The 27,920-nt window shown below is 44.1% G+C and overlaps 12 protein-coding genes across 12 annotated transcripts in view, besides 4 other annotated features; 7 read left to right on the forward strand and 5 right to left on the reverse strand.

Annotated features, from left to right (window-relative positions):
- TSTA_125390 (uncharacterized protein) overlaps window positions 1-610 on the reverse strand; it is a gene marked incomplete at its 3' end in the record, with an annotated part of 1,150 nt that extends 540 nt beyond the window's left edge. The window contains exon 1 of the mRNA XM_002482772.1: window positions 43-610. Within this exon, the coding sequence (XP_002482817.1) occupies window positions 43-597 (555 nt within the window). The 5' untranslated portion in view covers window positions 598-610. The remainder of the gene's footprint in view (window positions 1-42) is intronic.
- Window positions 28-552: a mobile genetic element.
- Window positions 611-815: 205 nt separating the features above from the next.
- On the reverse strand, window positions 816-2,527 carry TSTA_125400 (pogo transposable element, putative; the record flags this gene model as incomplete). Its single annotated transcript, XM_002482773.1, has 3 exons — window positions 2,204-2,527; window positions 1,331-2,090; window positions 816-1,301 (listed from the first exon to the last, which is right to left on the reverse strand). The coding sequence occupies exons 1-3, from the start codon at window positions 2,482-2,484 to the stop codon at window positions 816-818; spliced, it is 1,527 nt and encodes a 508-aa protein (XP_002482818.1). The 5' UTR covers window positions 2,485-2,527.
- Window positions 1,325-2,218: a mobile genetic element.
- Window positions 2,215-2,439: a mobile genetic element.
- A 1,293-nt stretch (window positions 2,528-3,820) lies between the features above and the next one.
- On the forward strand, window positions 3,821-5,397 carry TSTA_125410 (uncharacterized protein; the record flags this gene model as incomplete). The annotated part of the gene is made up of 2 exons (XM_002482774.1): window positions 3,821-4,678; window positions 4,744-5,397. 2 exons carry the CDS (start codon window positions 3,821-3,823, stop codon window positions 5,395-5,397), a joined length of 1,512 nt encoding a protein of 503 aa, XP_002482819.1.
- A 707-nt stretch (window positions 5,398-6,104) lies between these two features.
- On the forward strand, window positions 6,105-7,580 carry TSTA_125420 (uncharacterized protein). The gene is made up of 2 exons (XM_002482775.1): window positions 6,105-6,210; window positions 6,270-7,580. The coding sequence occupies exon 2, from the start codon at window positions 6,270-6,272 to the stop codon at window positions 7,386-7,388; it is 1,119 nt and encodes a 372-aa protein (XP_002482820.1). The 5' UTR covers window positions 6,105-6,210; the 3' UTR covers window positions 7,389-7,580.
- Window positions 7,581-9,420: 1,840 nt separating this feature from the next.
- TSTA_125430 (AflR-like C6 transcription factor, putative) lies at window positions 9,421-11,598 on the forward strand (the record flags this gene model as incomplete). The annotated part of the gene is made up of 5 exons (XM_002482776.1): window positions 9,421-9,488; window positions 9,807-10,191; window positions 10,262-10,409; window positions 10,488-10,632; window positions 10,686-11,598. 5 exons carry the CDS (start codon window positions 9,421-9,423, stop codon window positions 11,596-11,598), a joined length of 1,659 nt encoding a protein of 552 aa, XP_002482821.1.
- An 881-nt stretch (window positions 11,599-12,479) lies between these two features.
- TSTA_125440 (alpha-ketoglutarate-dependent taurine dioxygenase, putative) lies at window positions 12,480-13,585 on the forward strand. The gene is made up of 2 exons (XM_002482777.1): window positions 12,480-12,687; window positions 12,709-13,585. Exons 1-2 carry the CDS (start codon window positions 12,500-12,502, stop codon window positions 13,391-13,393), a joined length of 873 nt encoding a protein of 290 aa, XP_002482822.1. The 5' UTR covers window positions 12,480-12,499; the 3' UTR covers window positions 13,394-13,585.
- A 323-nt stretch (window positions 13,586-13,908) lies between these two features.
- On the reverse strand, window positions 13,909-19,004 carry TSTA_125450 (multidrug resistance protein, putative; the record flags this gene model as incomplete). Its single annotated transcript, XM_002482778.1, has 14 exons — window positions 13,909-14,491; window positions 14,542-15,124; window positions 15,184-15,306; window positions 15,361-15,476; window positions 15,532-15,603; window positions 15,671-15,782; window positions 15,834-16,169; window positions 16,223-16,385; window positions 16,441-17,216; window positions 17,267-17,500; window positions 17,551-17,830; window positions 17,890-18,116; window positions 18,174-18,705; window positions 18,933-19,004. 14 exons carry the CDS (start codon window positions 19,002-19,004, stop codon window positions 13,909-13,911), a joined length of 4,209 nt encoding a protein of 1,402 aa, XP_002482823.1.
- Window positions 19,005-20,571: 1,567 nt separating this feature from the next.
- TSTA_125460 (DUF341 family oxidoreductase, putative) lies at window positions 20,572-21,298 on the reverse strand (the record flags this gene model as incomplete). Its single annotated transcript, XM_002482779.1, has 2 exons — window positions 20,572-21,186; window positions 21,248-21,298. The coding sequence occupies 2 exons, from the start codon at window positions 21,296-21,298 to the stop codon at window positions 20,572-20,574; spliced, it is 666 nt and encodes a 221-aa protein (XP_002482824.1).
- Window positions 21,299-22,327: 1,029 nt separating this feature from the next.
- TSTA_125470 (uncharacterized protein) lies at window positions 22,328-23,180 on the forward strand (the record flags this gene model as incomplete). Its single annotated transcript, XM_002482780.1, has 2 exons — window positions 22,328-22,799; window positions 22,858-23,180. The coding sequence occupies 2 exons, from the start codon at window positions 22,328-22,330 to the stop codon at window positions 23,178-23,180; spliced, it is 795 nt and encodes a 264-aa protein (XP_002482825.1).
- Window positions 23,181-23,887: 707 nt separating this feature from the next.
- On the reverse strand, window positions 23,888-24,445 carry TSTA_125480 (isochorismatase family protein; the record flags this gene model as incomplete). The annotated part of the gene is made up of 2 exons (XM_002482781.1): window positions 23,888-23,954; window positions 23,997-24,445. The coding sequence occupies 2 exons, from the start codon at window positions 24,443-24,445 to the stop codon at window positions 23,888-23,890; spliced, it is 516 nt and encodes a 171-aa protein (XP_002482826.1).
- Window positions 24,446-24,703: 258 nt separating this feature from the next.
- Window positions 24,704-24,730: a sequence feature (AT_rich).
- Window positions 24,731-24,977: 247 nt separating this feature from the next.
- TSTA_125490 (MFS efflux transporter, putative) lies at window positions 24,978-26,639 on the forward strand (the record flags this gene model as incomplete). Its single annotated transcript, XM_002482782.1, has 2 exons — window positions 24,978-25,301; window positions 25,359-26,639. 2 exons carry the CDS (start codon window positions 24,978-24,980, stop codon window positions 26,637-26,639), a joined length of 1,605 nt encoding a protein of 534 aa, XP_002482827.1.
- Window positions 26,640-27,036: 397 nt separating this feature from the next.
- On the forward strand, window positions 27,037-27,784 carry TSTA_125500 (uncharacterized protein; the record flags this gene model as incomplete). Its single annotated transcript, XM_002482783.1, has 2 exons — window positions 27,037-27,220; window positions 27,282-27,784. The coding sequence occupies 2 exons, from the start codon at window positions 27,037-27,039 to the stop codon at window positions 27,782-27,784; spliced, it is 687 nt and encodes a 228-aa protein (XP_002482828.1).
- Window positions 27,785-27,920: the final 136 nt, after the last annotated feature.

Here is a 27,920-nt window from a genome sequence, read left to right on the forward strand (position 1 = left end):
TAGAAGCTTTGGCTGAGCATATCGATCGCTTCCAGTAATAACCTTTGCAGTTGCGCAGAGTCCCATAGCAAAGCCCGTCTCATCAAAATTATAGATATCTTCTGGTAAGATGCCGTACTCAGATATTATATCTCGTACGCGGTCAAAATGGCCTTGTATAATCTTTGAATCTTCACATTTGGCACGTTCGTAGTTGTATTTTTGTGAGAATTTGGATTCAATCTCTGGGCGACGTTGAACAAGATTATATACCCATTTATCTCCAACCCGTTGATCTCCACGTTGTGAGAGAAAATAATTAGCCATATCTCGTACAAGAAAGTGCCGGGGTGGTAATCCACGTCTAGTTAAATCAAGCACCCATTTGACAAGTGATTCCTCCTCAAATTGGGTTAATTTATGGTTGCTAGCACGTATCGCATGTTGAAATGGTACTCCATGTAGTCGATCTTGGAGAGTTGTACGAGGGATTGTATAGATTCTTGCAGCTTCACGAATACTGCGAATTCTTCCATTTTTTAAATCGGAAATAGCTAATTCGATCTTCCCCTCATTCTGAGCTGATTTTAGAGGGTCTTTTTTTCGAATTGGTGGCATTTTAACGCGTTGTAATGTTGTAAATCAATATAGAGAGTTATTTTCCGGAGAGGTGGCCGGATCGCTTACGTGGCCGGATCGCTTACCGATTACGTTAGTTAACGTAATTCACCACCGAAGCGGCACCACTACCGAGCCGGCATTTTTTCCCGAGCGCGTACGCGATATTGATTTCAAATCCCAATTTTCAAAGCCACATACAAATTATATACAAAAATCTAACTACTAATACGACTAGGGCATTGGTTAATTCTATGCCCCATAACGTTACAACCACTGCAGCGATATTGGCGGCGTACGACTGCTTGAGAAGCTGGGAGCTCCGGCTCAGCCGGAGTAGTAGTAACAGCATGGGATGCCTCAACCTGACCTTGTACGAGCGCTTGCACTTCTTCTTTAGTAACCGCTTGCTCAATAGATATTTGCTTTTTAGATTTTTGGCGCTTTTGCTTCTCTTTCTCATGTGCAGCTCGTAAATCGTAGTTCTCTTTCCGTACGAGTAAAACATCATTCGCTATCATTTCGTAGGCTTTTGACAACCGTACAACTGCCTGATTGATTTCTTGATTTTGGTTGCTTTCTGTACGCTCATTTATACGTTTATTGATTGTAGTCGACTGGCGTATAAATTGGCGTATATTTTGAGGTGTTTGTAAGCAGGATGATGCCGTATTGCTTGATCGACTTGGAGGGGGGGTTGGTGTCTTCAATCGAATTTAAGCTGTTGTATAACTCGATCTGGATTGAAAGGCACTAATCCAGTGGCTGCGAAGCTATTCCGAATAGTTTGAGCTTTATATGCCACTGTACGAGCCTGTGGAAATGCTGTTAAGAAGTCCATTTTATCAATATGATTGAAACCAAGCCTCATTCGTTGCTCAACAAGCTGCCCATAATGTCGCTTTAAAACAGCAAAACAGCCAACATCAAGAGGCTGTAAGAGATGCGAAGAATGAGGTGGCATACAGACTGGAATAATATTATTCTCAGTACATATATGGTCAAATTCTGGAGTCAAATGGCTTCCATGGCCATCAAGAATCAACATTCGATATTTTCCAACCGTACGACCATTAATATAGGGAATAAAATGGGTTTTAAGCCATTCTAATCCTATCTGATCTGTAGTCCAGCCATTATCGCTAATATTGATTCGCCAATCATCTGGAAGATCATCAAACCAGCCTTCTCGTACGTTTTTCTTTGCTTTGAAAATCACGTACGAAGGCACAGCCCATCCAGTTGAATTTGTTGCCTCAATTGCAGTCACCCATTCTCGATTTCCAGGCTGTAAAAGCTTCGGCTGAGCATATCGATCGCTTCCAGTAATAACCTTTGCAGTTGCGCAGAGTCCCATAGCAAAGCCAGTCTCATCAAAGTTGAATATATCTTCCGGTAAGATGCCGTACTCAGATATAGCAGCTTGTACGCGATCAAAATGTTCTTGTATTATCTTTGGATCTTCGCATTTAGCACGTTCGTAGTTGTATTTCCTTGCGAATTTGGAATCGATCTCTGGACGGCGTTTAATCAGTTTAGTTATCCAATTTTTTCCAACTTGTGGTTTGCCATGTTGTGAAAGTATATAATTAGCCATTTCTCGTACAAGAGAATGCCGGGGGGTAATCCACGTCGATCTAAATCAAGCACCCATTTGACAAGCGATTCCTCTTCATATTGAGTCAATTTATGGCTGTTGGCGCGTACGAGAGATCTTTGTTGAATACCATTGAGTCTATCTTGTAAAGTTGTCCGGGGGATCTCGTAAATCCTTGCAGCTTGAGCTACACGTTGAATTCGGCCATTCTGTAAATCGGAAATTGCTAATAAGATTCGTCCCTCTTGCTCATCTAAATTTTTCCGGTTTTTATTGCGAATTGGTGGCATTTTGACGTGTTGAATAATATAAAATCAATATCGTGTACGCGCTCGGGAAAAAATGCCGGCTCGGTAGTGGTGCCGCTTCGGTGGTGAATTACGTTATTTTAGGGAGATAAATGGCTTAGTCAGCCGTGATAGTGGAGCTGATTCTTCAGGCGCCGAGGCCGCAAATTATGCCCCGCTTTCCAAGGTTAGGCCCTCAAGCCCTAATTCTGACTTAAAAGGGATGCAAAGATGAGCAATACGTACAACGTTTATATCTGTACTCATCCGACACCTCGTTTTTCTTTCATTGTAACTAAAGTATTCTACTGTTACCTGGGTGCCCCTGTGGACCTGGATATATATAAGTGTATATTCTCGTTCAGATATTCACTATAACTGGTTTCTAACCACAGGTGGAAGTAATTACTTTTCCTGGTTTGATAGACTGATATCTAATGCATAAATTGAGCCAAAGAAATCTTTTCTTATTTTCTACTTGTATATGTGATATGAGCTGGAAAAGTCCGCCCTGAATGTCGATCGCAGTACGTAAATTTCGACGAACTGGTTACGTCCTGGACGTGGGTTTCTGCGAAAACCAAGTTGGCAAAGTCCTTTCCTGTTGTCTTACCGCTGTAAGCGCGCCGATTTGGCTATACGGGGGGTAACTCTCAGCTGTCTACCGTCGTGATTACTCATATTTGGAAACTAATTGGTAATGGTGTCCTGAATGAATATATAGTACGATGCTAGTGAAAGATAGTAGCTGATACGCCGGCTGGTTTCCTTCACTATAGTTGGATTACCTTGGGACTATTATGTATAGAATGATAGCGTAAGCGTTTTAATTGCATTGAGCATAGACTATGAGTAATCGCGCGACAGACGGGATAGTTATTGCAAGACACCAGTCGCGATTAGGTAACTAACCGGCATATAGTCCCGTTGATCCCTGTAATTACGAGTTATGTATGTGCTGACAGGGGATGCTACAGTCATATATAACTAGGTATATTCCTACTTCGGTAGGTGTATGGAGTGTGCAGCCTTGAAAATCCCTGTACCTAGCAGTCATATTATGACCGGCTTATAGGTAGTTAGAGTAATCCTCAAAAGCACCCATGCAATGCCCACGGACGGCTGAGGTGCTTGATTGAATATTATTAAAATTTCACAAAATCATTCTATTCGTAAGAGTGCTTATTAGCTTGCGTAGAGATGATGGACATTCCGCATTCCATAAGTGAGGGCTTTCTCCCTCTGCCACCTCGCAGATCTTTCCAATATTGACCCCTGTGCCACCTTCACATTCCAAGTTTACAGTTCTTCTCGCTGGAAACAAAGTCAAGTAGTGAATATGCCAAAGCTTTTTGTCTCGATTTCGATCTGGGGTATACTAGGCCTTGCATCTGTCCAGGCTACCTCAGGCGCTTGGCCATATCAAACCTTTCGAACAGAATCATTCGAACCACCGGTGCTGGATATTAACAGAACCGGAGCGGAGCTTGCAGAGGGGTTCTTTGTCTTCACTCCTCAGGGTCCGCGACAGAATAGTCCTGTGATCATGACAGACTGTGGAGATCTCGTCTGGAGTGGCCCAAATGTGTCTTCTGCAAATCTTGTTGTACAGTCCCTGAACGGCACACCCGTCCTGTCATTTTGGCAAGCTCCTGCGGTGGTTGATGAGGTTACCCCATTCACATATGGAAATGTATCAATTCTGGACGACACGTATACAGAAATATACAACATATGCCCAGATTTGAATCTTATTGCCCCCGATGGCTCGCCAAGCGGATGCTCTCTCAATGCCCATGAGTCGCTTATTACACCTCGTGGAACCATTCTAGTCACAGTTGTTAACATTACAACTGCAGATCTGACCTCTGTCGGAGGCCCAGCAGTGGGCTGGGTTAATGATGACATGTTTTTGGAAATTGATATCGCCACCATGGAAATCCTCTTCAAGTGGAGGGCGCTTGACCACGTTCCGATTAACACCACTAAAGCCATTCTAACGGGTACTGATGGATTGTCAAGGTCAAATCCATTTGATTGGTTTCATATGAACTCAGTAGATGTATTAGGCGAGGGCTATTTGACCAATAGCAGGACAACATGGTCCTCTTACGCTATCAATTCGACAGGCGGTATCGATTGGATACTTGAGGGTTCGACAGGTGGTGACTTTTCGCTTCCCAGCGCAGCAGAATTTGTGAGCATTCCCTTAAATCTGCAATACAGGAACTATATCCTAGATATATGACTCAAACCAAATAGGCATGGCAGCATGATGCTCGAGTCTATAATGTAACACCTTCTTCACTCGTCCTATCACTTTTCAACAACTTCAACAGTCAGACCCCTACGTATCCATCGAGGGGCTTGTTACTTTACCTTGACCTCGATAATCACGTGGTCAAATTAATTGGCGCATACGAGGATATAGAAGATCAGACGTATTCTATCTCCCAGGGCGATTTTACCCAGCTGGAGAACAATAATTGGTTCGTGGATTATGGAGACGTTCCTCAAATGAAGGAATTTGGTAGTGCCGGCGATGTCCGTATGATTGTTCAATTTGGAGACCTCCCTGTACAGAACAGTTTGAAGAACTTTTCTAACTCGACGGTCTACGAGATGTCCTACCGTGCTTATAAGCAAGGTTGGGAGGCAACGCCGGGAGTTTATGGACCAGCTGTAACGATTGCCAACAGCAAGGGATATGTAAGTTGGAATGGTGACACACGGACAACACAATGGATTATTTTTGCAGGAAAATCGATTTCGTCGTTGCAGGAAGTAGCAACTGTGAACCGCACGGGTTTTGAGACTTCGTTCAGTATTCCAGAAGATGAGGCCATAATACAAGTTGGTGCTGTGGCAGACGAGATAATCCTACGCAATTCGAGCGTTATTAAAATATGGGAATAAATCGTATAGTCAATTCGATAGGCAGTCTAGCTGACAGGACGACGGTCCAAGGGACTATCAAATTGACTACTAACTCATTCGAAAGACAGAAAAGTAAGAGGCTGAGCCAGAAGCGAGTTCATGTGGGAATAATTATTTTTAAATTAGGTGATATGATAACTAATACGAAAATTAAAAATTCTGTTTGCTTCTTCTCCATGTTTAGTATGACGTACATCGAGGCCAATATCAAACTAAGCCTGAGACAATATCCTAAAAGATGAACGCTGTGCCATTACTATATTCAGAATTGTACATCTGTATGAACTACACTCAACTAGGGAAATGAAAAACTGTTTTTGGAATCAGTAATGCGTTTACAACACATGAAATTTAATAATTACCCTAACTTTATCTGCTTCGATTAAGTTTCGGGTACAAGACCGAGCCGCTAGGGCTCCCGCTCCAGTGGGGTTAGTGGGTCTAGACACAAACTAAAAATACGTACCACTGTTTCAAGTTCATACCAAAAATACTATGTCTAAACCAAACGCGTTGGGCCACCCTAAACTGCCAGTATCTGTCACCCAGCCCTAGGGTGTGATGGAAACTTATCAGCAAATGGTTATAAATATGCATAATCACTTAATTCACCCTCTAGGAAGGGTGGTTTGTTGACTACAGAGCAGATCACTATATAATACTAGTTCTGTGAGATAGTGACTCAGCAATTAGTACCAGTGAATGTTATAATATCTAAATTATTCTTGTGTTGTTACATTCTTTATCTTAACCTAAAGCACCTGGGTGCATCTCGCTTATTTTCACTCCAAGGTGTTGCCCCACCCCAACTTGCAATATAAACAGGTTACAGACTCACTTTCTATCGACAGATGGTAGTGTGGGGTATGAATTTGTCTGAACCTTCTAACATCACAACGAAGCCTTGCTCCCAAACAATGGCCCAAGGCTTATCTACAAAGGAACCTCGTCGAGTCTACCTATTTACCCACCCTCGCGTTACTTCCAACCTCCTAGTGAAGATTCTGAACGTCAAAGAGCAGAATGTCCCTCCTAGTGATAAGGGTGGTTATTTCTTCCAAACCCCAGTCTACAAGGCGATAGAACTGAAGATTCGCCACAAGGCAACCACCGCGTGGACTGATGACGAGGTCTCAGCCATCCGAGAACTCTACGAGAAATCAATTTCTGACTTGCAAAAATGGATAGACGAAGCTGAGAAGAATGGACAGTTTGTCTTTATCAAGGAGCATGCTATCTTCATGATTGATCCTGTCTCAGTGACCAACTATCATCCACATAAACGTGCAGATAAAGAGAGGGCTGATGGCACTGAAGCTCTGTCTGAATTGCGCAAGCAATGGCAATTTGGACGATCCTGTGGTGAAGTTGAGCTCCCAAATCCATCACCATTGAACCAGACAGTTGTCTCGGATGAGTTCCTCCTGTCATTTACCCCTACATTTCTCATACGTCACCCAGCACTTACCTTTCCGTCCTTTTTGAGGGCCTACATCGGCGAGGGCATGCCAAAAACTAATTTCGAGGCCTCGGCCCTCGTGGATGAGCTTGATCACTCAATGACGTTCCATTGGATGCATCATCTATACGATTTCTACGTCTCCAAGGGTATTGAACCTCTTGTGGTCGAATCCGATGATGTTATTAGCTCGCATGAAGTTGTCATTGACTACGCCCACCACATCGGCCTTGATACTGAGAAACTGCACTGGAATTGGTCACCTGCAAGCGAAAAGCAGCTTGAGATGGGTGGAAATTCTAGACTGCAGCGTTTCTTAGGCACAATTATGAGCTCGTCTGGGGTGATGAATGATAAGATGGCAAAGAATTTGGATCTTGCAGTTGAAAGGAAGAAATGGAAGCAAGAGTTTGGCGGATTGATTGGTGAGAAGATGGTTGAATGGGTCGAAGCTGCAATGGAAGACTATGAATACTTGAAAGAGAGGAGACTTAGACCTAGCTCTACCTAAGAAAGTGAGGTTAAGCTCGTGGCGAGGGCGAGCAGGAAGGTCATAATGTACGTGCTGGTTAACCCATGGATTACAAGTACTCAGCAATACGCAAAAAAACAAACAAATACTCTGGAAATATCAGAAGAGCTATGGGGTTGATTCTCGAGTAGGCGAGTGGGCTTGTACGTGATCGTAAGCGAGTCAACGCCGTGCATGAGCTTAGTCAAACATTACTTAATTAGACAATTTCAAGTGCCAATGGATTCTTCCGAGATTCCGCAAATGCATTACTTCTCTAGACTATATTATTACTCTTTGCTGATGAGATATGAGATATACATTGATAATTGTAGAAGATTACACATAAACCGTCGTACTTTGGCATTTTTGCCTACTCTCTTGTATCAGGTAATATCGAATCCGCCAATTCAGCATTAGATTATGACGACTGAAGCCATCATCTACGTATAACCCTCCCTGCGAGGCTGGGGAATTCTCTCAGTGATACATCTTACTGTAATCATCAGTTGTCCATAGTGTGCCAGTTACTTATCTATTTGCCATTATCTTCCTACCCGCGTACGTTACATTCTTGTAGGTTACATTTTTACGTCAACAGAGGACCAACTCAAGTCGATGCCAGTCTCCAGACATTGTATAAGTTCTGATGGGCTAGATCCTCAAGGGAAACCCACTTCATCTATAGGCAATGCTTGGATCGCCCCATATAACACACATATCTGAATATCGGGCTTTCCCCAGGCTTAATAGCGCCATAAGTGCTCCCAACAGTGTTGATCGGATAGTAAGTGAAGACTAATGTATAGTTTCCTATTATATTCCTCTAAATTCCGTCCGGTTATCTCTTATCTCCGCGTCTCCATATTAGGGTCATGTGAATTACAATGGATATAATATTGCCGGACCTGACGTGCCGATATTATTCTAGTACGGAGTAGTCGGGGTCGGTCACTTTTGCACCAGATATACAAATCTGGACCATAATCAATATCTCCATGATGGGTGGGTTTCGAAAGCTGCCGGGAAAATAGCATCAGACGGCAGGTTTCCTTTCACTGCGGAGCACAAGGTGGCGCTACTAGTCACGTAGTATCCGTAGTGTTTGGTGATCCTTTGATATGAATTTTCCGATTAGCAGGTAGTCGGACGGTTCGGAGCCCACAGCGGCGTACTGGTCAGTATTTCTAATTCTCTCTGCCGAAATCGATGACCGGCTGGCCAGTCGAGGCCCTTAAAAAGGCACCGGTGGAATCTTATCCTGTATGAGCGCACTGTGTGGCAGGATCCGAATATCACTATGTTATGCAGTATGTGACTACAAGTTCCTAAACGGGCATAAAAGAGGGGGTGCGATCCTTCAAACACGCACCTGGAAAGTGGACGCCCAGCCAGACTCCATACTAAAATATTGTGATGTCTTCGCTTGAAAAAAAGGACAAATGGTTCGTTGAGCGCGTTTAAGCTTCAAATAGGCTGACTAGTGATCGCCCTACTAGTACAGATGCAGATTACGCGAGGTAATTGTATGTTAGGGAGATACGTACAATGATTACAAATACGTAACTAATTTGAAAAGTCGAAGGGCGTAATTATGCAGCCTGGAGATCCCGTCTTGGCGCTCTTTTTGACAGTTTACTTTGTCAATTATTTGTGAGTTCTAGATTGATAGATTGAATGTATTTTGAGGCCTTTGGAAATAACCCTAAGTATTCATCATAAACGCTGTTTCAACACAAACAACTAAATAGAAGAGTGCTCTATATATTCGATCAACGTCATGAGGAAACATGGCTTTTTTTTACACACAGCGTTGGAGTTCCATGCGGCAAATTTGTGATATAACGAACAACGGGCAGTTTCCGGTCCACAGCCTAATAGTTGCCCCCTCCCTCTCCCCTCCCTGGACTATTGCTTACTGTATACAGTAGTTTTCTGAATACACTAGCAGATATTACGATATCGTTCTCAAATTCATCATCTACATGCAGGTAGAGCAGGGCTTACTATTTGTCCGTTATCGCCAACCTTCATGTATGGGGCCGTAACGAACTCTCATAATGATTGGCAACGATCGAGCGAGACATGGGGCAGTGGCAAGTAAAAATAGATTGCTAATAGTACGGTGGACCAGTATTGGTTCCTTCAGCACTGTACTTGAAGTTCATTCTGCACGAGGAACCAGGAAAAGACATTACCACTTGTTGAATATGATTTGAAGCTTTTGGCGTCTGCTTGGCGATGTTTTTATCTACTTATACGAGGTTTTCCGCATTACAGAAGCAGAAGAGACACTCAGAAGTCAATGAGAAGAAATGCCAAGCTCGTATTCATATAGTTTGAGTGCCTCGCTTGCTCATCATTCTTCTATACGAGTGTTTAACAACCTACGATGTCAACTAATGCTATTGAGGCTAGTCCTTCCAAGCCAACTACAACAGCAACTGCCATGAGTTCCACAGCTTCTGGTACAAACAGCACATCAAAGCTACGACAAACTTGCGATGCCTGTCAAGCAATCAAGACTAGGTGCTCCCGTGAGAGACCTTCTTGTGCGAGATGCCTCACGCAGAATATCCCCTGTCACTATAGCATCTCTCGACGCATAGGTAGGCCACGGCGCCTTGCACAGCCGACTTCACCAACCTCCTCTTCACAAATAAGGCGGTCCAAGGAGCGTATTCCGAAAGCATCTCAACCAAGCAGCGAAAGTACTCATGTTGCGCAGCCCCAAAACAACTTTTACAGTCTTGACTGGACTGAAGTTGATATCGACGCAGATAATGACACAATTATCTCAGATGTACGTAGCATGATTTGTTTTATGTTTTAATGTCACAGAAATTGCGCTGACTTGTGGTACAATGGAGTAGCAGACTCCCCCGCCTAGTGTTGTGGACCAGGAAAGAAGCCAAGCAAGTCTTACAACGACGCCTAGCATTGCCCGAACACAGACTATGAACGTAGAGACTTCTGTGTTTCCTCCTATCCATGGAGTTATGTCTGATCTTAATGATCGAGGTATAGAGGCCCATTCTACAAATCACCATCAAAAGTAGTGACTTGTTATACTGATTGAAGTGCAATTGGTATCTTCAGACTTCTTCAACTCATGTTTTGACAACATGGAACTTACAAAAATGCGCTCATCGTTGTCGTCCTCAATGACGAACAACGTGCGACAGCAAGCAGATCCGACTTCGCAGCAAAATTTAGATGATTCAGATGCAGATAAGCAATCAATGTGCGTTATTTTCCTCCATAAACTCAGAGAAAAATACTGATACGAATATTTAGCTCGTTATCCAGAAACTTTGCTCAGCATATAAAACCTGGTCAATCAACATTTCCTCATGTTGGATATGACGAAGATATGCCAGGAGTCTCTGCATGGGATTTTTTGAATGAGTTTCCACCACAGGCTCAGCACAATACATGTCGTTGTCTTGAATCTGCCCTCAGCATTACTCTGAGTATAAGGAAAGGTAACATGTACCCTGGGGGAATGGATCTTACACTTGATCTTGAAGTGCAACTGCGCGAGATTGTGCCGGTTGCCATACAGTGCAATGTATGCAAATCCCGACAGGGCGAGACCTTGAAACTGCTCTCCAACGCAATGGCGGACGTGGTAGACTTGCTTCAGCAATTGTGCAATGTGGAATTTGCTGATAGTACTAATATATCCGCTCTATCAAAACAACAACTACCGACACCATCGAAGCCCGACCGCCTTGAATGGGGTCAGCCCCCCTACCTAAATGCTCGATTTATGCCCAATTCTCATCAGCCAATATCACATGAGCGCAGTGGATCTGACATAAGCGGAAGCAGTGGAGCGCAGGACAAATTACCTTCGCCGAAATCTATTGCGAGTGAACAGAACCCAGTGGTAATGATTCCGACGAGTCCGAGTCCGGAAAAGGGCCATTGGCGTATCCTTGTTGGCCGACACCTACTCGTTGGAGACGATAGAAAGTTTGTGCTGATCCATTTACTACGCAGGCGTCTCTTCGCACTATCAAACGTTTTAGAAAGTCTGATTCGGGCCATGCAAGACTTACGCATAGCCATTAGACGTGAACAGTCATTTGTGGCATTTAAAGATGATGCCTTGAATACCACCTCAGAGATGGACACGAGAAGATCGATGAAAACCGCTTCAAAACTATATGATATCATCGACCAACTGGAGGGAATACGAATATAGATATTGATATTGCTTCTCGTACATTGTGTTTAAGTAGTAGAGCCACAGAGCGATCCGTTGTTAGATGCTATATCAGATTATATCTTCGCTCTTCTTAAACAGGCTCCCATTGCCAGTTCAATACTGAATCGGATCTACAGCTTGCACGCCTTAAAAGATGCCCCAGTCGTAAGAGCAAAGAACAGAGTAGTTGGGTAGCCGCGACCCTACTCAGCTTCTATGAAGTCCCCGATCGAGGTACGGACCTTGTGATAGGCTGCCGTCCGCTAGAAATCTGCCGGCTTATCTTTGGCCATGTAGACAGGGTTAACATCTGTAGAATTCTAGCCGGCAGGTTAAAATTGTCCGTACAGAAAAGTCATTTTGTTACGCAACATTTGGGCTTGGACTCTAGAAATGCAAACAATCTCCTTATTCACAGTGAGTTATGATCAAGCCCACGAGAACTATATGTGGTGCCACTTCGGATTGCCTACATACAAGTCGATTTGTCATTTTGGTAAGAGGTTAAAAATAGGAAACATTCGATGGCCTTTCGTGCTCTATATCCTTTTAAAAATTACAGAGAGGAAAGCTTCATGAACCGGCCTTATCCCTTCTTTAGTATACATTTTCCGCTAATTTATAGTAGGCTGATATGTAGTTGTAGAGGCCGTCGGATTGATTTTGCCGACCCTCCAATTCACAATTCAACGTGGATAATCCGGCAACATAGTTATAATGTCCGTGGACATAAATGTAGTTGGCTTTCTAACGCGTGGAACAGTAGTTACATGTTGTGGAATATCGTCATTGCAACTGACAAGGCAAGTTGATAAAGGCTATACTTGTCTATTCCGGAAGCTTCTAGCACAAGTCCTACGCTCGTACACTCATCTTTCACCTTCAAGCTCTAGATAAAATGTCTGGAGACGCCGAACGCCGTGACCTCACTATCGTCGCCAACAAAGTCGGTGCTGGGGCCGACGTTCTTGGTTTCGATTTTGATACCATGCCCTCACATCAAGTTGGAGCTCTCCGTAGTGCATGGCTGAAATACGGCATATTGCGCTTTCGTGGATACGACCTCACTGACGAACATCAACTCAAGTTGACTAAGTTGATTGGTAGCTTCCTCAAGAGAGAAGAGGACGGAGCGCCGACAACGTACAAGGACGATGAGAAGGTCACCGTAATGACTAACCTCATCAACGGCGTGCCTTCCGGTGCTGGGAGCAATGTGGAACTGGAATGGCATACTGATAGTTGGTTTTGGGAATATCCACCGGTAGGCGAGATACTACGTGCAATGGAGTTACCGCAAACCGGGGGTGACACATATTGGGCAGATATGTATGCTGTATACGACGCATTGCCTGAGGATCTACGCTCGACCATTGAGGGCCGGCTTATTCAATTCGATACCGTCTACAATGGACACGGTAATTTACGTAAAGGTAAAGAGGCACCAAAAACGGATGACTTTCGATTATGGGAACACATTCGCCATCCAATCATTCGTACTCATCCGGAAAGTGGCCGCAAGGCAGTTTTCGTTGGTCAAAGCAAGCACGAAAAAAATTGGATTGTCGGTCTGCCCTTGGAGGAAAGCAAGGAAATCCTAGCCAAAATTTTGAGCTATGTAGAGAAACCGGAGTTCCAGTTGCATCAAAAATGGCAACCTGGTGATACCGTTATTTGGGATAATCGCTGTACAATGCACCGACGTGAGACGTGGCCAGACGATCAAACCCGCATTATGCACCGGACAACTTGCAACACAAAAGGGCAACCCCGTCCATTCTACGTTTACTAAACATAGGTGGTTCTTGTATTTGGAATTTGTCGAAGATCCGGCTATTGTAGCAAGTTCCGTCAAATAAAGATGCTGAAATGTACACATGTTTTACGCAATCAGATATTGGAACCTTCCGGGGTAACAGAATTATAAATTGTGCTATATCATTTATTTCCAGTCTACAAAGAGAAATATCATGTTCTGCTACTTAGAATTGCACGGACATTTAACTCGTGGTTATAGTCCAGGCAGGAAGCTAGGGCTAACCCTATGTAAAGCCCTAATTTATCATAAGAACCACGGAGGCTCACATATTCCGTAGGAATACCTTAGATGTTCTTTCCACCAAAATTAACTCTTGCTATACGTTGAGAACCTTTGGAATTACAAGGTAGCACTAATCAATATAAAAGTACAACAGCTTTTATCAATACTGAAATGTACCAACGTAAAACTAGTTGAATAACTGTATATTCTAGTCACGCTTTTCTTTGAAATACTTAAACATTGCTTAAGTGAAGTAGAATTAGTACCTACCTTCCATGCATACTCCTGAATAGTGAATCTGTCTCAAGTAATTCTTGTGGAGGACCAAATTCCACAAGCCGGCCTCCATCTAATACTGCAACCATGTCAGAATCCATTATAGTGTCCAGTCTATGGGCAACTGTTATGATGGTATGCTCCTTGAATTCAGTCCGGATAATCTTTTGCATAAGCTGGTCTGTCGCACCGTCAACATTGCTCGTCGCCTCATCTAGGACCAGTATCTTGCTCTTGCGCATTAAAGCTCTGGCAAGACAGAAAAGCTGCTGCTGACCATGAGACAGAGGTTGAGTCTTCATATGCGCATCAAGCCCACCGCGAGAATTGATGGTCTCTAAAAGCTCTACCTTTGATAGAGCGTCGATAATGACAGAGTCTGTCACTGATTTTGAGGGGTCGGCATTGACGCGGACTGTATCATTGATAATAAAGGGATCCTGAGGGATCGTAACCACACGGGTCCTTATCTCTTCTCGTTTAACTGTCTGAAGGTCCAACCCATCAATAAGGATAGTACCTGAGTTCATTTCCAAAAGACGGAGGAGTGTTGACAGGAGAGTGCTTTTACCACTGCGCAGTATTAGCTTCTATATGCTCAACGTTCAAGGGTGTGTACATACCTCCCAGTTCTACCACAAATCCCGATCTTCTGCCCAGGTTGTATGGACATGGATATACTGTGAAGGATTGGTGTCGATGATGGACTTCCGTACGATGCTGTTACATTCTTGAATTCCACTGCACCGTGCGATGGCCAGTCGGATGGAGGAACGATTATTTCTTCTGGCTTGTTTTCAGACGCGACTGTTGCTTGGAAATTTTTTAGTCGCGCGACAGAGCCCAGTGATGTCTCAAGCTGAGTCCAGTTGGTAACTAATACTGTAAGAGACTGAGTGAACCCTAAAACATTATTCAGAGCGACACCAATAGCTGCGCCGCTTGTACTAGAGTTCAGCTTAACCGCAAATGAAACAACAACGAGTGCTATAACCGACACAACTAGATTGAGTACCAAAGTAAGCCATCGTTGAACACAGTACAGGAGGTAGTATGGCCGTTGACTGATGTCCATGAGTTCAGTATTCGTTGATAAAGACGGCTTCTGCCATCCAAAAGTTCTGATCGTTGCTAGTCCCTCTAGGGTCTCTAGAAAATGTGTATAGACTGGGCTTCTGGCTTCCAGATCTAAGAAGCGAAGTTGCCCTAATTGTTGTTAATGTTAGCATTATCCTGCATAACAGGGTTATGGACGGTTTCCATACGCGATGTCCGGAGATAGATGAGCTGCAAGACATAAATTATGACCAAAACGAATGGTATTGTTATTGCCATGAAGGTCGAGCCTTGTGCAATAAGCCCGGCTTGCGTAATGCTTGAGAAGACCTCTGCAAGAGTTAGTCCATGCATAGGGACCAACTAGGCTACAATGCATAGCTTACGAATAACACAAGTTGCAGCGGCCAGGGGAAGATTATGGTCAATCAAGCCAATATCCTGACTGAAACGGTTCAATGTAATTCCAACATCTGTCGTAGAAAAATACGACTGAGGTGCACTATTGTACTTTAGCATGTATATGAAGTACTAAAACTGGATAGATGGTGGCTTACTTGATTGTTGTTTGAAGAAGAGTATTATGTAGTTTGGCTGATGATCTTGGAGAAATGAATATAATTGCCGACCTGTTACCAAATTAGCTTTATGCTCATCTCCTTTGGAGAGTCTTGCAATGAAGACAAAGAGACGAACCATAGAGTCATGATTCTGAAAGCGACAGCGGCAATTGCGAGGATAACATAGACGCTCATATATTTGCCTATTTCTCCTCCATTTTGGTCGCTCCACCATTCAAGCCATATTTCTGTAGTTATCAGCATCTGTATGTTGTAGGTTTTTCCGGAGGTTTACTCACGCGGAAAGTACGTTGCAAAAGCAAGCAATGCAGCACTACAGAGAAACAACAAAGCACTTAGCCAGCCGATGGACTTGAAATAATAACTATAAACTGCAATGTCGCCGGTTTTTCTGGTCAGGTCCGTGACATCATCTTGTGTGACACCTTTGATCTTCGGCCGTTTCTTTGTAGACGGCTCGGAAGAGACTTGATGAGAGTTCCTCTCCGTTGTTAAAGGGCCAATAGTACTGATAAATCCGTCCTTAGCCCTTAAAGCATCGAAGGTCCCTTGTTCCGTAATTGTTCCATCTTTACTAAGGACAACTATTCTGTCTGCTAGCTGAAAGTGGCGTGCTATAATCAACCGTTAACAAGAAACCTACCATCTCCAGTGCAAAAGGGCTTACTTGAATGAGTGACAAGTATAACAGTTGCCCCGAGCTTTTTGAGAATCCCATTGGGCCCGAGTAGCCTATCAACAACAAGTCTTTCTGTCTTAGAGTCTAGTGCGCTCAGTATGTCATCAAGAACAACAATTTGTCTGCGTGCATATACGGCCCTTGCTAGAGCCTACGAAATCTTAATACCTATGTTATATAACGAGTTGAGGATCAGAAATACTTACAAGTCTCTGTCTTTGTCCTCCACTAAGAGTTAACCCTCGATTACCGACGATACTGTCATCACCTTGTGGAAAGTGAGCGATATCCTCATCCAATGCACACGCATGCATAACTGTTTGATACCATTTCTCGTCTCTTTTGGTGTCACTTCCTAGGCCACATATACTTTGTTTGATACTTGCATTGGTAATCCACGGACTCTGAGGACAATATGACATTGCCGTCGAAGAGACAATTACGCTCCCGCTATCATACTGCAGTTCACCTAAAATTGCTCTCATCATCGTCGTCTTTCCGGACCCTACAGGCCCGGTAACCACATTCAATGTGCGATATTCGATATCAACATTAATATCTCGAATTGCAATTTTCGCTCCTGGTGCAGGTCGCACACTCAGCTGGCGTAGTGATACAGCCACTGAGGGGTTAACAACTGAGCGAAGTGCAGCATTGGACCCCATATCGTGTAGTGCGATTCCATCTTTAGAGATAGAACTGGCACTCGAATGATCGGATGGATCTGGCGGGTCCAATACTTGTCTTTGATCCTGTCTGTCTGAAGCAAGAAGATATCTCTGGATGCGTTCAAAACAGCCCACACAAGCGATCGTATTTGGGATTGCTCCAATCAACATGGCAGCCGGCTGGGTGACCAATGTGATAATTGAAAGAGACATAAAGGCTGTGTTTGTATCAAGTGAGCCTGAGCCACTGACCCTTGCCCTGATGACAAAAGCGATAAAAGTTAATACGGGAGCAAAGTACGCTGGACAGTATGCTATTCAACGTTACTTTATTGTGCACAGACATACATCTGGTCATACTTACAGGCAACATTAGTGCTCAAAACCATCCACCTATACCCCGTGGCCATATCAAGCTCATGAATTCGTTGTTCTTGGATGTTGCGAGTCATAAATCCAGAGAGCCCCATCATTTTGACATTTTTCATTGATCCCAACATAGTTGAGGTCATACCAATGCGTCGTTGGATGGCGCCGTTCCAGATCTTTTGTCTAGTGCTCATAATGTTGGCCATTCGAGAGTTCGCCACTCCGCAAACTGCGTAAACTTTAGTTCGTAGGCAGAGAAGCAAAGCTAACAATACTTACTAGCAACGATGATGATCGGTATTATACACACGGCACCGAGCTGTGCTTCAAGAAGGTACATGCCAATGGCAACTTCTATAAGTCTCGCCCATGTCTCATTGATCGACTGCATAGCAAATGCTATTCTGTCAATATCGGTACTCATAAGAGTTACAGCTGCAGAGTCGTCGTGCAGGCCATCTGGCGAAGTGAGAGTTTTGTTATATATGATCCCGACTAGCGCACCTCTGAGCATTGTAACTGATCGAAAAAGTTGTTGGTTATAGCCCAGCGTACAAATCTGATTTTATACTAACTAAGCACCGAACATGGGTTCTCAGCACTCTAAAAGAAACTTACAGCAATTCCAACATATACCAAGAATGCGGCCGCAATGAGTCCGAGACCGTTATTGCTGTTCTCTCTCCACTTCGGTTCTTGAACATAGCTAATCGTAGAACTAATTAAAAATGGCTGAGCGTATGTAAATCCAACCAAGGCGAGCCGAGGAGGAGCTATTCGAAGAATGGGCCACAGGAGGCATCTGGCGCAAGCCAACGGCAGGCTATAGCGATGTTCTGGCTTAGCTGCTTATAATTAGCACAATATGCTACAAGAGATGGAGCCAAGAAGAAGGAACCAACAGTGTTTATCCCACATTGTCTGCATCTTTTCCCGAAGCATCTGAGAAGATAAGGCATCATCCGTAGGATAAAGGTCATCCAGTGTGAGTAATTTTCGAAAACCTTTGAAGAAAAGGGGATTGAGCCACCAAAGAAGGCTTCTGTCCAAGATACCCCGTCTTGCTTCCGGCGGATATTTCTTGTACGGTTCCTTGAGTATCTTCGTCTTCTCTTGGCTCTCTAAAGCCAACATCGCAGCCCTTACGGCCATGGTGAGAGTGAAAACTACGGCAATTGCCAGAGAGCCCTGTCGAAGGTATAGCGTTCTGACTTGAGGAATGTCAAGGATCACTGAGGCGAAGAGATACAAACATGCTACAGTTGAAGGCCGGACAGACCGTTGTTGCTCCATATATGACAGCAGAATGAGGCAAAAAGTTGCGATCAAGGATAACACGGCGGCTGGGAGGGTTGCAACAGTTCGCAGGGCCGGTTTGATCGACCATAGCGTTACCAGCGCCAATTGTAGTCCAGCTAGAACACTAGCCGCAGTCTGATGAACAGTTTTGAGTACAGGTTTGATATGTAAGAGGAATATAGATCGATACACACCCCTTTCCATGCATAACTTGAAAGTATAGACGTGCTCTTCACGCTTGACTTCCGCAACCAAAACAGCCTCAATGGAACGACCAAGAGTAAAATTGAGGTTGGCGCAATTGAAAGTATACTCTGCTCAAAGAGTAGGGTAAAATCCCACCCTTGGCGGCAAAGTCCTACGACGACAGGTCCAAAGATCTGGTCTGCATTTAGCGGGCAGCCAGCACCAGTGTTGCGCGTGTCGAGAGCCATGATCTGGCACGGGTAAAATGACTACTGCATACGCTTAGTGGAAATGCATCAAAAGACAAGTCTTGAGGAAGTAATTAGAAGAGATCTTAGTCAATAACCCTCAGTCCGTTACGAAAAATGTATCCAGATGGTTATTCGTTTAGAGATCAATTGATACTAATGCCGGCGACTTATGATCAAAGAGATTAGTTAGCTAGGGCGGTGCTTCATCCGCTTGTGGCCGGTACCGGAAAAGTAGGAGAAGCTTTGTAGTCCTTCATTGGGTGTGGTTCTATTTAGGTGGTTAAATAATAAATTATATGGCCTAGAATGTACACAAATCATGGATAATACCTCAATATCCATTTTCTGAGTTGACGACGCCTCAGGAATATACGTATGATGCGTTGATATGGATATTTATATATACACCAATCCCGCTGGTGAGGTGTACCACCGACACAGAGGACGTGAAAATCTTCCTGAATCTCTGAATGATGAAGCTGCATGGTCAGAATAATTACTAGAACAAACAATCAACACAGACATAGTTTGAGAAATATCTTGCCTGATCTCCATACAATAGTGTACTAAGGTCAACCAGAGTGCATACCTTCACTTGCATGAGTTGTTAATCAATTCGATGTGTCCTCAAATTTCAATTGTTGAGCGCGCCAGGGACGCTACTCTAGCAGGTCAGTCGTTCTACTCGATAGGAACGGAAGTGTGGATTTTCTACTTCTGTCTGGCAGGCCGCTTGCCACTTCCTTGCACTTTGTCCGGGGCTGGGTCCCCCTACCTAGTGGTATGAAATGAGCGTATAGCAAAGTAGGAATTATAATGGTTCCATGACATGTAGCTGAAGCCAAGGATCGTTGTGGCAATGAAGAGGATTCGATGCTACACAGGAAGAGGATAGATTTAGTGGCTTGAATGCTAAGCATTTTAACGGAATTGGTGCACACAGTGACCGTAACGGACCGGAACCGGCCACGATGCCTCATCAAATCATCTTTTCGGCTTTAGGTATTGGGAATGAGAAGAAGAACCGGACACTTTTACCAGCTAGGCCCCGCATTGAGTTGTTCTCTAAGCCCGGCGACAAGACATCGTAAGCTTGCATGAGTGGCGTTCATTAGATCATTGCCTGTTTCAGAAACGTGCTGGCAAACCCTGTTAGCGCCACAAGCTATCTGGTGTCGCTTCGTTTAGGGGAGAGAACTGATAAGGGCAAGAAAATTACAAAGGGAACAATGACACAGCCAATTAGATATAGGTTACTGCGTGTCCCGTTATCAAATTAGCATCTAGCCGACTATTACATTCGTGTTCAGGGACCAATATCTCAAGGGGGATGATAGTCTCGGCGCTCTAGATCTCCTCACTCTACAAATTGCTTTTGGTTTGGCTGAGTGATAACCAGTCCGTCCACTTACAACCTACAGAGTTGATTACCACTTGTTACATTTCAAGTTCGTGCTGCTTAGATTCCTACCATGGTCATTACATAGACGGGTACGCGTATTCTCTCCGCTAATTATTAATCTGTATGCTAGTGTTCCATTTCCACATCTAAACTTGCATGAGGCTAAGAAAACATCGATCTGCGGCTAAGGTCTCTGATTGCGGCTGCCATTTTGGTTATCATTTTGGCATCTGTTGGGATTTCATGGCCACCATCATGTGTCAAAAGTGTCGATGTCTCGGCGTTACATATCTTATAGAGGTTGAGAGAATAGTTGTACACAAAGTCTTGTCGTCCCGCTACGTGAAGTGTTGGAACCGTGAGCTTTCCCTCTAGTCCTTCATTTAGAATTGGCTCATTCTCGTCATTCATTCGAAATGGAGGAAACGAATTGAAAAATATAGCACATCGGAAAAGGGGCGAATCGTAAGGATTCTGAGTGATGTGGTGGACCATCAGACCAGCGGCAACTGCTCCACCGTGTGAAAAGCCCAGTATGCAGTCGAACGGCCCATCTTCTTCGATGATCTCGTACAGCATGTTGTAGGCTGTCGTCACAGAGTGTCCGTCATCATGGACGGTTTGTGGCCACTTATAGTAACTGAAAAACGGTCCCTCGAAAAATCCCTCAATCCCGGGCCCTGGAGAGTCCTCTACTTCTCCCTCAACGGAATGAAAAGTGGCAATCTGGTCTTTTTGGAGCGCTCTGACAAGAGGAGCGAGTTGGGAGTCGAGAATCTGTTAGAGACTTGGTAAGCAACTTGCGTTGAAAAGCAATCTGATTTGAGGGAGTCCTCACTTGTGCATTTGTTCCTGCTCCATGCAGACACAATATTTTCAGGGCAGACATCTTCCTAATCATAGAAGATCAATGATCTATAACGTAAAACCTGGACCGCTAAACGGACTAATTAGAATAATTTGCCGTTGCAGTATCGAAAGAGCAAGTTCATCTGATACTTGTAACAGTACATATGTCGATCGACTGAGAATCCAACCTGATATTCAGCATCAACGCAATCTAGGTAATCTGCATTGAAGTTTCTACTTCAATCCTAGTTCCTTTGCGGGACTATTAAGCATTTCGGTGTATGTGCTCTTCGCCGTGTAGCTGAGAGGGCACATAAAAATACACCGCATAGCCCCCGATCACAGCCATCACATAACTAAATACTTTAACTTAACCATGTTTTCTGCGCCTACTAATGAAATACGCCGCCTGTAAAAACATTTATGCATCTTCTGCTGGTTATGGGGTTATTGAAACATGAGTGAAGCGTAATGGATTTTTTTGATGGATGTTTTTGAATCTCAAAAGTAATTCTCCACCGAGGCTTACAAACTGTATTGTACATTCGTCTAGTTAAGTGATAAATTTTACGGGAGTATAAATCTGCTCCGCTTCGAATACTTCTAATTCCGGCTGTGTAGGGGAAATTAGATGGGATAGACTATTGGGCTAATCGGTACGGTATCATTTAGCCAATGAGAAAAGCCCCAATGCCAATGAATTGAGAGTATCACTTTTATCTTGTTATCATTTGACGATTAAGTATTCTAAGGGCAAATCCGAAAAAGGAAATGATCGAGGGCCGGGGCTGGTTCCCTCAATCAATTGACAAGTGACTGCAAGATAGATATCACGGATTCTCATGGTAGGAAAAATCGTATGGTCATAACACAAATTTTCGGTAAGTTATTTCATTGCTGAAAGGACATTTCTGGCCTCAAATATCCCTTAAGTACGAGCAAAGACAACCTCTAGTTCTCATAACCAGATCAATCTTTAGACATATCATAACATACTACTATCCGCAGTCAGACTTCATTAAGTGTTATTTTTCTCTTGCCATAACCATTCAGACTACTCAACGCCAAAATGGTTGCCTTGAATTCTTTCCTCCTTAGCCTACCCTTGGCATTATTTCAGATCCTGGCATCAGCCACCCCTTTCAGTCAGGAAAATCACCATCAACAACCTGTAGGTTGGGTACACCCAGATATCGAGGCTGCCGAACGGGATGGGTTTTTCTTTGAGAACCCAGAGACGGACTGTCGATTTGTCTCACAGCCATTTATTTACAAACAATTTAAAACACTGGAAACCGACGGCAGCGTGTTGTTCTCAATGATTAACAAGGATGTCCACTTCACTATCGTGGGCAGCCACCCTGGTGCTGGTGTATATCATGACTTGATGCACTTTTACGTCAATGCTTTGAGGCGAGTCGCCATTGTTGCAGGAACCGAGCATCCGGAGGCATTCCGCGTGTATCCTAAAGCCATTCACGGGGGCTGCAATGAGGAGTGGTCTGTGCAGGAAATGAACTTTCAGGGCATCTCAAATGCTGGTAAGTTGCTTCTTATATTCAGGTATATGATAATGTGATAATAACTAACTACCAAAAGGAACACCTTTTGACATCATCAACGTTTGGGTCACTCGCTGGGATGAAAAGAAGAAACAAATGGTTGAAATTCGTACCTACATTGACGCGATGAAAGTCACGCAACTCATTCACGAAAGCGAGGGTTGGTGGAACGGTTCCCGTCATCTACACCACTATGAGTGGATGCCTGGTCCATATGGCATGCCTAACTTGACCGAGCTGTATGCGCTTATGCCTGAAGAAGACCGACCAAAGGGACGTGGCCCTGGCGAAGGCCTTACTGGCCAGGTTGTTGGCTACATGCTTCCTGAATGGGAGGAAAGCGGAGAAGGCCATTATTAGACCTCGGACAAAACATAGGAGGTTTCTGCAATGTCTCAGATCGCGAGCCGTATTGAGAACTTCTTCATGACGTAAACGAGTTTCATATCAGCGTCGCCCTGATAAGAAACCAGGATTCGAGACTGATTAAGTAAATTTGAGCTATTTTTTACCGATATGATATGTCCAGCAAGATGATTGCAGGATAATTCTAGACCAGGGACGGGGATGTGTTTTACAAAAATGTCAATAGAAAGAGTTGAAAGGAAGTAGCAACCAGTTAGTAGAATTGATTAGGTAGTAAACCACCGGAATCAAGCTATTGTTATGTATAGGACTTTGTTATTACCTAGGTAGGCTTCCTGTCAGCTGGAAATATAGCCTACATTGCCCATGTAAATCGCTTATATTGCCAGCCCCATAACGGGCAACTTCTATGTTCAAAAGGTCAAATTTCCAGGCCAAACTTCCTTAGCTTCTTAAATAAATCTACTTCAACAGGAGCAATTACAAAGCAGTAATAGCTGGATCCTGCTCTACGAAATCAAATTACTGCTGTGTCTGTCGGTTCCTACTCAGGTGGAATTCAAGGGAACAAAGGAAGAACTGTAGGCAGACTAAGGGAAAAGAAAGAACTTATCATATTGAACAATTCGGATACTTGAATGTTAGATTAAGCAACTACTTCGCGTTAAACTTAAAAGTTCTATCTTCAACGAGAAACTATCTCAAGCTTTCAATTTCTGCAGCCATTCCTCAGCTCCCAAAACCTCTCCCCTCTTGCTGAAGATTTTGCTCATTAGTCCATTGTGTAGTTTCTCGTCACCATCTACACACAAGTCTTTCAACACAACAAGTTTGAAATCCTTATCCGCTGCCTCGCAAACAGTTGAGAGCACTACGCCCCCTGTGCTAATACCCGCTAACACGAGAGTCTCAACCCCTAGGCCTTTCAACACAAGGTCCAGGCCACTGCCGGTAAAAGCACTGACGCGCTTTTTCTCAATGAGAATATCGCCCTCTTTAGGGGCAATTACTGGGTCGATTTGAGTTTCTGGCGAGCCGCTTACAAATGAGTTGCTTTTAGCAGCGGCGCTGAAGGTAGCATTCGAAGCCGAAACCTCGGGATGACCGGGACGGAAAGCGACAGTCACATAGATTATTTTGGCATAAGGACGTGCAGTATCAATCGTATTAGCGAGGAGTTGAAGGTGGTTTTCGGGCAGCGACAAGCGAGAGATGATGCCCGCCTGGTAGTCCATCACAAGGAGCGCCGTTTTACTCATATTGCCGGATTCCGAAATGCAAAGACCGGCTTTTGCAAGCAATGGAAAATGAATACAAGACGAAGAAGTAGTTAGCACGGGGATCGTGATTTATTGATCAGGTCGACTGAACTTCAATCGCGATTTAAGGCTACGAAATGTCAGAGGAATTTACCCTGAACAGGAGCGGAAGTTACCGGTACCGGCAGACCTCTTTCGGTGTTAGGCTGTGCTGGTATTACGGCGATCAACCACACTGATGCTTTTCTATACCATGGGAAAAAATTAAAAAAAATAAAAAATAATCCGGAACATTGCTCTAAGAAAAGGGTTCCTCATCCGGTGAAATGAACCGTGAAATAAGTAAGAGTACGCGAATCATCTGCCCGTACAAGAACCATGCTTTATACGCTGGAAACCCCGATTCTTCTGGGGCTCGTAATAATACCTGGACGCTTAGAATTCGGGTGTATCAAATCAAGCTATAGAGTATTCTGTATATTCCATACAAGGTGTGGCCGCAGTGTATATTTCATCACCAGCCCCAAGCAATATGTCTCCCCTGATCGAACCTAATCCTGGCCAATCTACTGTCTCCGGAAAGAACGGCGCAGTCATTCAGACAAATGGAATCCTATCTGGTCCCAAAGCAACCGGAGCAGTGGTAGCAGACGAATCGACACCCTTGCTGCCACAGAAAACAGAGGAATATTCAAGCTTCTCGACGGCTCAGAAGACTCTTATCATATTCACAGCGGCATTTGCGTCCACATTTTCACCATTTTCGGCAAATATATACTATCCAGCAATTAATTCTATTGCACAAGATTTGAATGTGACAGCTGCTATGATGAATCTGACCATCACTGCTTATATGGTAAGTGAAATTTGCTTCCGAAGCGGAAAAGCCTCCGACTCACTTTCAGAATCACAGATCTTTCAAGGAGTGGCGCCAACGTTCATGGGAAATTTATCAGATACCGTTGGGAGAAGGCCCGTGTATTTACTTTGTTTCGGCATTTACATGTGCGCAAATGTTGGTCTGGCTCTGCAACGTAATTACTGGGCTTTGTTAGGGTTTAGGGCACTCCAAAGCACTGGAATTAGCGCCACAATCGCGCTTTCAAATGCGGTAGCCGCAGATACAGTGACTTCTGCTGAGAGGGGAACTTATCTAGGGATTGCTTCACTTGGAGGAATACTTGGTCCAGCATTAGGTCCGACGTTGGGCGGCCTGATCAGCAAATTTTGGGCCTGGTATGGGATTTTCTGGATTTTGGCATTGCTATCCGGTTTTGTCTTCGTTTCCATGCTTTTATTCTTTCCAGAGACATGTCGCCGTATTGTTGAAAATGGATCTGTCCCTCCTCCGTCATGGAATCGCTCCTTGATCAACGTTATAGCAGACTGGCGTAAACGGAAGGCGGGCATAAGCTTGGAAGATGACTACGTTCGTCACCAGCAGTTATCTCAGAAGACGCGAATCCGATTCCCCAATCCTCTGTCTACTTTTCGTCTCTTATTCGAGATGCCTACAAGCTTGGTATTGCTTGTGAATGGAACGTTATTCGGTGCATATTATGCTATCACATCCAGTTTACCAGCCGAGTTCTCTGCAATATACAGATTAAACGAGTTGCAGATGGGCCTTACATATATTCCCATTGGTCTCGGAACAATACTTTCTTCGTTCACGAATGGGTGGGCAATCGACTGGAACTTTCGAAGGATTGCAGCCAGAACGGGGGGCATGCCTTCCGTCAAGAATGGCAAACAAGATCTCACTATGTTTCCAATAGAACGTTCGAGGCTCCAAATCGCCATCCCATCCGCCATCTCAGGTGCTGTCTGCATTGCAGCGTATGGCTGGTTGCTGCATTTTGAAATGCCTCTGAAGGTTGCCATTCTGTTTTTATTCTTGATCGGCTACTTTATGACTGCAAGCTATAATGTCATGAACCTGTTGATCGTAGACCTGAACTACGAAGCTCCAGCTACTGCAACAGCAGCAAATAATTTTGTGCGTTGTTTTATCGGCGCCGCCTCCACCGCGGGAATCATACCTCTGCTGGAGTACATGGGTAGAGGTCCAAGTTACACCATACTGGCCGCAATATGCGCCAGCATGACCCCTCTGTCCATTGTGGTGTACATTTTTGGGTTGCACTGGAGAAATGAAAGGGATGCAAGGAAAGCAGATTCTACCGAGGGCTAGCGCATCGTAGCATGTTAGAATGGGATAAGGATAACATGGTTAAGAGGGATCTTCCCCTGCTGGTAGATACTAACGACTTTATTTTAAGGCACACGTTCTAAAACTCGTTCATTTTCAATATGGAGAGACTTTGGTGATTAAAAAGTTTCCTCAGAATGATGTTATCAAGATTTTAAGAGTCATGATTGTGCTGTCGCTTTTCGGTTCCCTGACATGCCGTGTTCGGTCTTAATAGATGGATTAAATAAATCTGACCGAAACATATGTACCTAGGCACGGCTTCATAGAGCCTGACCAGGTGTATATATGTTACCACCCTCGTTTTCTTTGGACGATATAATCCCAGGAGATTTTTCCATTTGAAGTCTCAGTATTCTCATGCCCTCCATATTCCACTATGTTCTCCATATATTTGATCACAAAACTGACAGGATTTTGTTTTTTCCCTTGCATGACATTGATCTCTACTACTGTCCACGCGCAAACACCTCCAAATTATCGACCATCTACATCCAATACCCTCAACGTTACGTTCAATGAAGGGTTACCAATATCGCCAGGCCAGTTTCTGTATCCCTCTGGTAAGACATGATTTTGCTTATTGCACGGTTAGAAAATATGACCAGTGCTAATTTACCCTAGAGGCAATGTTCATGCCTACGCTGTCCTACAGCGACTTAGACCCCTTCGAGCCCTATATCGCATTTATGATAGACGTAGAAGTGGTTCATTCAGGACTCGCGTACCCTTTGCTGCACTGGTATCAGGCAGATTTATGGGCTGACACCACGACCAATGAGTTTACTCTACGCAACCTCACCAACGCCGGAGCGGCATACGTTGGACCGCAGCCAAATGCCGGTCCCAGCCATTCATACGTCCTTCTTCTATTTCGGCAGCCATTGAACTATAGGTTTCCGGAGTGTTTTCAATATATGCTTCCGCTGAGCATGGAGGCCAGAGCGGGATTTGATCTCCAATCATTCATCGAGTTGTCTGGCTTGGAAAATCTGGTGGCTGCAAATTACTTTCTTTCTCAAAACCCGGAATCCCGGCCAACTACGACTTCGTTGATGAAGCCCCCATGCGCGACAAAGAAATTCCGAGGAAGTGCAGAGACTGCGGTTCTGAGATCCGATCTGTAAAGCAGCGCGGACGGGATAGGACGCTTACTATGATCAGGGTATTCACTTCTGCGGACTTTGGAAATTTGAAATATGAAGGTATGCCAATCTGCTTTTCTTCCCTATGACGTTTTACACGGCTGTATCTAGTTATAGA

This window comes from Talaromyces stipitatus, genomic scaffold (assembly GCF_000003125.1).
Source record: "Talaromyces stipitatus ATCC 10500 scf_1105507295555 genomic scaffold, whole genome shotgun sequence".
Classification (NCBI taxonomy): domain Eukaryota; kingdom Fungi; phylum Ascomycota; class Eurotiomycetes; order Eurotiales; family Trichocomaceae; genus Talaromyces; species Talaromyces stipitatus.

Bases quoted from the DNA above. Each gene is read 5' to 3' on its own strand.
- TSTA_125420 (XM_002482775.1), top strand. From the start codon at position 6,270: ATGGTAGTGTGGGGTATGAATTTGTCTGAACCTTCTAACATCACAACG.
- TSTA_125440 (XM_002482777.1), top strand. From the start codon at position 12,500: ATGTCTGGAGACGCCGAACGCCGTGACCTCACTATCGTCGCCAACAAA.